The sequence below is a fragment of the Ailuropoda melanoleuca genome, chromosome 9 (genome assembly GCF_002007445.2).
Source record: "Ailuropoda melanoleuca isolate Jingjing chromosome 9, ASM200744v2, whole genome shotgun sequence".
Taxonomy (NCBI): Eukaryota; Metazoa; Chordata; class Mammalia; order Carnivora; family Ursidae; genus Ailuropoda; species Ailuropoda melanoleuca.
Window position 1 is genome coordinate 65,459,061 of NC_048226.1, and position 9,271 is coordinate 65,468,331.

At 48.8% G+C, this 9,271-nt stretch overlaps 1 protein-coding gene across 6 annotated transcripts; it reads right to left on the reverse strand.

Moving 5' to 3' along the window:
- Nucleotides 1–3,930: 3,930 nt before the first annotated feature.
- Nucleotides 3,931–9,192, reverse strand: TSPYL5 (TSPY like 5). Of its 6 annotated transcripts, none has more exons than XM_034668352.1 (3): nt 8,120–9,192; nt 5,496–5,601; nt 3,931–5,409 (listed from the first exon to the last, which is right to left on the reverse strand). In XM_034668352.1, exons 1-2 carry the CDS (start codon nt 9,038–9,040, stop codon nt 5,500–5,502), a joined length of 1,023 nt encoding a protein of 340 aa, XP_034524243.1. In that variant the 5' UTR covers nt 9,041–9,192; the 3' UTR covers nt 3,931–5,409; nt 5,496–5,499. The 6 variants fall into 6 exon arrangements, with proteins under 6 accessions (XP_034524243.1, XP_034524239.1, XP_034524241.1 ...); XM_034668348.1 differs by having other exon boundaries at nt 6,849–9,192; XM_034668350.1 differs by lacking the exon at nt 5,496–5,601.
- Nucleotides 9,193–9,271: the final 79 nt, after the last annotated feature.

Consider the following 9,271-nt stretch of genomic DNA (forward strand, 5'->3'; position numbering starts at 1 on the left):
ATACAGGAGACAGAGGAAAAAGTTAACTGACACCAGGAATATGCAATCAGACAAATCCGGAATTTGGGACATCCTGTAAGACAACTGGCCTAACTACTTCAGAAAGTCAATGTCATGGGGGGACAAAAGTGAGGGGTTTATTTTTGTTTTAAAAAGATTGAAGAGAACACCACATGAATGCCTGAACACTATTCAATCTTGATTTTAAAACTAATACTGTAAGATAATCTTGGGAACAATGGAGAAATCTAAATGTGGACTGGATGCTAGATAGTGTTTGGGAATTGTCCTGCAGTGTGATGATGGTCTTATGTTTACGCAGGAGAAAATCCTTTTTTATGAGATGCATACTGAGTATTTAGGGGTGAAGGGTCAAGCAACTTATTTTCAAACTGTTCAGCACAACATATACCCAGAGAGACTAAATATGGCACAAAGTTAAAAATCATTGAACTTAAATAGTACATGGGTAATCATTGTGCTTTGTCAACTTTTATGTATATTGAATTTTTCATAATAAAAAAGTTTGAAATAAAAAACATGTAGGGTCAGATCATGGAAGGCCTGTTATGAGCTTCTTAGGATTTTGGACCTTACTCCTGAAGGTTTTGAACAGGTGACTGACATGATCAAATTTACATTTTAGAAAGATTACTGACTTATTGCATTTGCCCAAGTAGCATTTATAAACCACATGCATCAAATGTTGAGTGAACCCTGAGCGAGGTGCTACGGGAGACAGGAAAACCAAAAAGGCATTGCCTAGCAGGAAGAGCACTTACCGTGTAATGGAGGAGATGAGATACGGAATGCCAAGCACAGGCAGAGCTTTCTTGTCAAAAGAGGTGCCCAGGAGCACTGGGGCAGGGGCAGTGCACACACATGGTGCTTCCAACTACTATGTGACGCGCGTGTCAGTGGCAGAGCCACAGCGCTCCAGAAAGGAGGAGCCTGCAGGTGACTAGCATCCCCCCTCCATTCTAACCACTTGAGCTCTCCTTATTCCTTGATGGCAGCGCTATGTTTCCCTGAAATAGAGTGTAAGAGTGTGACCCATTTCTGGCCCAAGGAACCTGACTCAGGTCTCCTGAGATCCAGCAGGGACTACAGGCAGATTTTCTTCCCTGATAAAGACAGAAACATGTGAGCAGCGCCTGGGTGGCTCAGTCGTTAGGCGTCTGCCTTTCGCTCAGGGCGTGATCCCGGGATTCTGGGATCAAGCCCCGCATCAGGCTCCTCTGCTGGGAGCCTGCCTCTTCATTTCCCACTCCCCCTGCTTGTGTTCCCTCTCTCACTTGCTGTCTCTATCAAGAGACATGTGAGAAGATCTCCCCGTCCTCCTTCCTGTCCGCCTTTAAGTGCATTTGGGGAATCATGAGGGGAAAGCCAAGAGACGAGGAAGCACAGGTGCGGACCAGAGCCCTAACACCATGGAGATATTGAAGCAAGCAAAAAATTACCTCCTTTTTTCCAAATCATTCATCTTCAGGCATTGAAACTTTGAGCCGATCCTAACTTTAGAACAAAGCAGTTAAAGGAAGCCTCAGCCACCGTTCTGGGTCACCCAGCCCTAGCCAGCCCTGCTTCTAACCGAGCTCTGCAGGCAGGCTATAGTTCGGGACGGTCAAGAAGGTTCACACTCACAAGCCAACTCTGATGGGCTTTGACTGACCAGTGCACTGTGCTGAAGTTTCTTTTTTTTTTTTTTTTTTTAAGATTTTATCCATTTGAGAGCGAGAGAGCACAAGTAGGGGGAGCAGCAGAGGGAGAGAGAGAAGCAGGCTCCCTGCTCAGCAGGGAGCCCATTGGAGGACTCGATCCCAAGACCCTGAGATCATGACCTGAGCTGAAGGCAGACACTTAATGGACTGAACCACCCAGACGCCCCAGTGCTGAGGGTTCTGACACACTATGTGATGGCTTAATTAGAGGTTCTGTGGAAAGAAGGGTCTAGATTCATAGTACCAGGTATCTGCTTGGGCCTCACATTACCATCACAAGTATGGATGGAGTTTGGAATTGGCAGACCTGAGTTTGAGCTCTGGCTCTACTGCTTACTATTTCTGTGGTTTTGGTCAAGTCATTTAACCTCTTTGAGACATCCTACCGGATAGTTATTACAACTGAGATAATGTAAGTGACTGTGCTTTGTGAACCATCAAGTGTCACGCAGACAGAGGCTAGTTTGTCTTTATCTGTCAAAGCTCAGCTGAGAACCAAGTTGACAGGAGGCAGGGAGAGGAGGAAGCAATTCAAGGTTTGAGCCTTAGAGAGTATGTAACTGAACACCTGACCAGAGAATGCGGATCCGGGGTCCAGAAGCACGAAGTCAGAGTTTCAGGTGAAAATGAATCAGCAGAAGTGAGTTGGTACCCTGAATGATGAAATACGGTTGGAGAGGATTCCAAAAACAGAAGTGAAAATGCTAAGGACAAAGAGAGATAAAAACCACAGANCCTGGTTTTTTTTTTTTTTTTTTTTTTTTTTTTTTTGCTGCCCCAACCCCTGAGGGGCATGGCCCACCCATCAGTAACAGTGGCTCACCGAGGCCCAGATCTCAAGGGGAGAGAGGGCAGAAGGAGTTTCCACAATTTTCACAGGGACAAATGAGGGCAAAGTCTCCTCCTTAGGTGAGGCCACCCCGGAGCAGTGTGCCTCCCTGCCCTGTTGCAAATCGTGGAGAAGACCAGAGACAGGAAGCCCAAAGTGTAAGGATAGACAGTCCGAAGCTGATAAAAACTTTCAATAAGCTATGAGTAGTAAGACTATTTTTGTCTCCTCCCTCACCCATGGCATAATCAAACCCCCCATACTTCCAAAAAAGCCCAGCCCGTAACAAGTTTAGAAACCAAAAGAAGGCCTTTTGTAATAAAACTCGAAGTTGAGAAAAGGGCCAGGGATTCAGCCTAATAAGAACTACTCCAAAGAGTCCTCACTTTCCAGGTTATTAAAAACCTAAGTGCCCTGTGAATTCTGACCTAAAGGTCAGACGATGAAGAGGCTTCCTTTAGCTCCCATATGGATCTAAGGCACTCAGCAGCCCTAGGCAGGAAGACAGATTGACTGACAATCCCCCGGCAAAACCTGAGAGCTTGAAACCTAGGAGGGGGGCAGAATTCAAAGTTCTAGTTGTTCATAGCTGTATTTCTAACTCTATAACTGAGACTGGCACGTACAAGAGGCAATGAAGGAAGGAGCCCATGGGGAGGGAGTGAACCCCAGATCAGAGTGAAGGTTTCGCACCTCTGAAGAAGCAAGTGTGTGAGCCGAACTGGGCAGAGAGCCCTTCCCAGGGCATAACCCCAGAGGACTCGGCACGGATCCCAAGACGAGACCTGAGCATCCGAGGCTGCTCTCTATACCTGTTTGCACGCCACGTACAGCAAGGCTCTGGGTGTTTAAATTTTTTTTTTAGTTGAAAACATTCAAAATTGGGAGATTCTGCATAAAAATCCTGATTCCTCCCACTGCCCTTTGAAGATGTAGCCACCCTAGGCTGGCACCGCCCCCAAGTAAACAATCCAGCCCTGCAGAACAGCCACACACAATCTCCACCTCCGTCCATAGCTCCCAGGCTCGCACAGAGGAAAGGCCATGTGAAGACAGAGTGAAGAGGACCATCTACAAATCCGGAGAGGGGCCTTCAGAGGAAACTAATCTGCCCACACTTTGATCCGACACTTCTAGCCTCCAAAACAGAGCAAGTCAGTTCCTGTTGGTTAAGCCAGCCAGTCGGTGGTACGTCATTATGGCAGCCCTAACAAACGGATGCGTACATCCTCATGAAACGAAACTGGCCTACTTTGCAAATTTAATTACCAGACTAGCCCTGAGGCATCTGACTATAAACTGCGTTTCAAACTCATTCATTCATTCAATATTTGAACACCTACTATGCTCTGAACACTGCAAGTGCATTGATTCAAGCCCTTTATCATATAAACCAATTTTATTTTTTGTCATTTAACAATCCACTTCTAATTTTTTCCAACTATTTTCTGCTGGGCAGCTTTTCGTGGCCTTTTGTTGTCTGCTGCTGCTTCCCTTGATGAATAGAATTAACCTTCTTACATATGTGTTATGAACAGCATCAGAGACCCCAGTTCTCAACTCTGGCTAGACAACACAATCACGTGGGATGTTTCTAAAACACCTACACCTGGACTAACCCCTTCCCACATTCTGATTTAGTTGGCATTTGTGCAGAGCTCTGGCAGTATATTTAAGTTTCCCAGATAATTCTAATGTGCAACGAAGTCTGAGCACTGCTGCTCTAGTCTGAATGGGACTTGAACGTCACCTCCTTTGTTACTCAAAGTACAGTTCACAAACCACCAGCACTGGCATCACCTGGAATTTTGTTAGAAACGCAGAATCTCAGGTTCCAGCCTGGACAACTGAATCAGAATTCACACTTTAACAGGATTCCTCACACAATTCAGAGGTACTCTAAAATTTGAGAAACACTGGATTTCCACTAAAATCACCTGGAAAACTCGTTAAAAACAAGAACTACCGGGCTTCCTCCCAGAACCAAAAACAGAATTTCAATCTCTGCTAAAGGCGTGAGAATCAGAATTTTATATATTGTTATGCAACTTGTCACACCAGGGCCTAAGACCTAGGAATCACTCTTGGAGTCCAATGTATACATCCCCTCAACTACCTAGCTCAGCTTCACCTTCCAATTCTTTTTTTAAAATAAAAAATATAACAGAGATACAGGCTTTTATTTTTCCATCATGCATGCAAGCTTACAACTATTTATACTGTTTAGGAACAAAGGAATAATTGCATTATTACCAAGGTGTCAAATTACCAGTAAGACAACCAGTAACTGATTGCTTTGGGGAGGTTATTTTCTCAGAACACAGAAACAATTTCCAAATTATACTTCCAAGACCAGTTATATTATGAGACCAGGACAAGGTGATGATATTTCTAATGGTCACACAAGTCTCCATCTTTCACAGGCAAAAAAGACTGATATTCTGGTGAAGGGTCTCAAATAAGCACCTTATCGTATCAGTCTTCGAAAGATTTACAACAGAACAGTCTCTCTCTCTCTCCTTTTGTGGATACAGGGGAAAGGGAGCATCTTTTCATATCTTTTTGAGACTCCCTGTTTATCCCGAAGACTTTCACTTCTAAGGCCCATTTCTGGAACTTCATTAGTTAACATTCAAAACAAAAAGCAGACCTGATGTGATCACGACAGTGACCCCCACCACTATCACCACCAGAAGAGAGTCCTGATCTCCCAGACCAGTCAAGGTTGAATCGGCACAGTGTCGGATTTTCCATCAACAATACAGGTGGGGAGAGGACGATACCAGGTTGATCATAATTGACGTAGCTAGGTGATGGGTACCAGGGTGCAGGTACCATCCTCTCCGTTTCTGTGCATGTCTGAAAATGTCCATAATAAAGAGCAAAAAGTTAAAAAAAAAAAAAAGAAAAGAAAAGAAGGAAAGAAAAGAAAAAAGCAGACCTACACAGTTACATCTTCCCATTAGGCAAAAATGGGGGAAGAGGTAAGATTTTACTTATGGCAAAATAAGCAGCATAGAGCATCAATCTTCCACATACGCAAGGCCACACCTAGAACAAAAGAGAAAGCATCCAAAGTAACATTATTCTGTTTTGGATTTGTTTCTGTGATGTATAAAATCCACTAATCATAAAATAATCATCGGACAAAACTGTGGGCAAATCCTCACCTAGGCATCATATCGGCCCAGGACCCTTTTAATTCTCCCCTCCTTGCTCTGGGGAAGGTCCCGCCCCGTCCCTGCCCTCACTGAGAGATAGGCATCTCTCCCTGAGGCTTCTCAAGCCATTTCTACCAGCATCACCAGGCCCCCTCCACACCAGGCTCATTCCTGCTCTGTGTTTTTGCTCCAAGTCCCCCGCCCCTGCACACCCTCTCTACAAATTTGAGTCAAGGCCTCCCCAGCCCTTGGGGGACTCAGAACAAGATCTCCCGTAAGGAAAGGGAGATTAGGGGGAGGGCAAGTGTAGTTACAGTCCTACTGCCCCAACCTTAGGGATGTGGAGGAGAAAGAGGGCCCAGTTCAGGTTTTATACTCCCTGGAAATGAGCCTTGGAGATCCAGAAGATTCTGCCCAGCCTGTCCTCATGCCCCAGGACAGAAGCCTACTCCTAAGGGTATCTGAAGGTAGAAGTAAAGAGAGCAAAGGACTGCTGAGAGTAGAAAGCTGGAGAATGAGGGCCAGATGGCCCTAGGCTACCACAGAGGAGGAAACAATATGAGGTACCTGGGTCTTAAGGGGCACAAAACAAGAAAGAAAAAAAAGTTAGAATTGGAGTAAACACTAGTCCACAACACTGCTGCCTTAGGGCTTATAATTCTAACACATGTGTAGCCATGAAAAGAATTCTCAACTTGAGAATTACAGAGTGAACCCAGGAGTCGGGACCAAGGTCTGACCACAGACCCACTTAGCTTTCTGGCTTCCTCTACCCTCTGTCAGCCCAGTGTGTGAGTGTGCACAGCAAATCCCAGCTGCCTTGCTAGCTGTATGCAGAAAATCCTAGTTTCTCAGTCGTTTTCTCTTTCTGAGCTGTGGTAATATTGAAACAAGAAAGGAAGGGAGAAGTGGAGGAAGGAGGAGGACAGGAAAGGAAGGGAGGAAAGAAGGAAGAGAGGGAGTGAAGGAAGGGCAAGTAAGGTGTAGAGGTGTGCGATGAGGCAGACACAGGCCCACAGATCAGGAGTACCGCTTCCCCAGCAACCCCACTATAGCACTCTGGTCATGTGCTAGGAAGGGATAAGTGGAGCTGACAAAGGTATCTAGATTGTACGTGGGTCCAGTCCCCACCCTCACCTGGAGCCATGGCACGATGACAGTGAGCACATGTCCACACACCCACCCGTCAGTCTGGCAGGCAGCAGGGTTCCTGGAAGGCTAAGGAGGGTAGGTGTGTGTCTCATGCACTGGCAGGGGACCTGGGTCCACAGGCAATTCTTGGGATCCTCATTGACCAGGAGGCCAACTGGGGCCAATAGCAACCTAGACAAGTCTCAATGGCCTGACAGTGACAGGGCATGGTATAGACCTTGACGAATGTTCAACGATAGAATGGCCCAGAGGCAGGAAGAGACACATGATGGTACAGAACACATGGCATACTGCTTCTCACCCTTAACCTCATCCACGCCCAGCAGTCAAGCGCTATTGTGCATATCCAGCAGGGCAGCAGAGGCCCCTGGCCAAAGTCAGAGATCCAGTCGGTGGTGGCAACTAAGCCGGTGACCCCAGGGCTTTGGACAATCAGTTTTGGCTGATGGCCAATACCATGCGCACTAGCTTCATTCTGCAGTGGCAACAGAAAAACTGGCCATAGATGGCATGCGTGGCCAGCATGAACACAAAGCTCAGCAAGTCACTGGCCCTGAAGTAGCAGAGCTTGAGGATGCACTGTCCTCTTGGAAGATGACTCATAAGTGTCCATGTTAAAGACGGCTGGGAAAGGCCAGAGCCAAGAACACGGTCCAGGCAATGTAGACAAAGGCAGCACACATTTGAAGCATGTGTGCTTAACATATAAACAGGAGGGGTGAGATCATTTAACATGTAACACTAATGTGAAAAAGCAAGAAGGCCACCAGGAGGCAAAAGAACATGATCATAAATACCATATTCTTGTAACTGAAGTCCAAAAGGAATACAGTGCACAGAGGCCAACATGAAGAGAACACAGACAGCCAAACACGAGTGGTTAGCTAGGCACAGGTCCAACAGGAGGTAGTAGGGAGACTAGTGCAGGATCAGCTGGACTTGTTTGCCCCAGGCTCAGGGGTCTCCACTGGCTGCCTTGCTGGACCTTGTCTGCCCTCCTTTCCTTTCTCCGCACGGGCCCCTTCACTCATAAGGTAGTACTGCAGGGGGTTGGGCCACAGTTCTTCGTTGATTATCTCCACAATCTTGTCAGACTCAATGGAGCTGTGGTTTGCAAACCACCCAAAGAAGCTACGGCTGTTGTCAGGGTTCCCCTGGCTTAAGGACTGGAGATCATGCCCTGGGAGCCACTGGATTGGAGTAGAACGAGACACCACCTGACCCGAAGGACCACACCCATATTCCTTGATGAGCACCTTATTTTGGAAATAGGGGTTGCGCCCAAAGTAGAACTTGATTTTGTAGCCTAATCTGGCAAGGCCAAGCTCTTCCACCTCCAAGCTGTTCAAGTAGCTGAGAACCTCTTTATCTTGGTTGTTCAGAAAGGACGAGAGCTGGGGGTGGTTCTGAAAAGCTTGCCCCCAGAAACCCGGGATATTCTGGATGAGGAGGTTCCTGCGCTCTAAGTGATGCAGTCGCAACTGCCCAAACTTCCGCGACAGCCGAAGGTAGGCCCTGTCTGCCTGGGCGTTCATGGTCTCCAGCTTCAGCTGGACGGTCTCCAGCGTATCCATGCTGCCATCTGTCGCCAGGGGCCCTGACCCTGCATCCTTCTCCACCTTCTTTTCCTCTACCACAGGGAGGGAGACATTCTCCCCTGTGGCCCCCTTCTTCAGCTTCCCACCAGCTATGGCCTGAGGCGCCCTCCCCGCTGTGCTACAGGTTTCTGGGGCCTTCCTCCCGGCAGGGCCACGCCGATTTCCAACGCGGGGGCCGTTTTTCGGCCTTCCCACGGCTCCCGCGGTTCCCACGAAGACAGTGTCTGCGGCTAGGCGCTCCGAGAGAGATGTGGCCTTCCCCAGGCTGGGCCTGGTCGCGGCCTGCCCGCGATCCCCCGCAGCTCGGGCCCGGAGCGCGAGGCCACAGTCCAGGGGGAGCCGGCAGGCAGCGTCCTCCCCGGGCCGACGGGACGGCGCGGGCGCAGCGGTTTCCAGGCCACCCCAACCCGCGCCAGCCTGCACCTGTGCCGCCTGGGTTTCCTCCCCGAGCCTCTGGCACTGTGGCGGGTCCGGGTCGCGGGGGGCGTCGTCAGGAGCAGCGCGGACCCGGGCTTTGCCGCGGCCTTTGCCCCGGCTTTTGGCGCGGGAGGTCTTTTTACCCCTACTTCGGCCGCTCATGGTGGTAGCGGAAGCGGCTTCAAAGCCACGCTCCGACCCTGCCGCCCCTGGCGCCAGCTCGCGGCCCCCAGCTAGCGGGCCTCTCCATGGCAACTGCCGACGTCACGACTGTACGACTGTACAATCGCGCGAGGACGGGTTGCGCGCGGCGATTGGCTCCGCCGCCGCAGCTGCGCAGGAGCCGACCCTCACCGACACCCCCCTCCTCTAGCGCACCCTACCTCGCTTTGT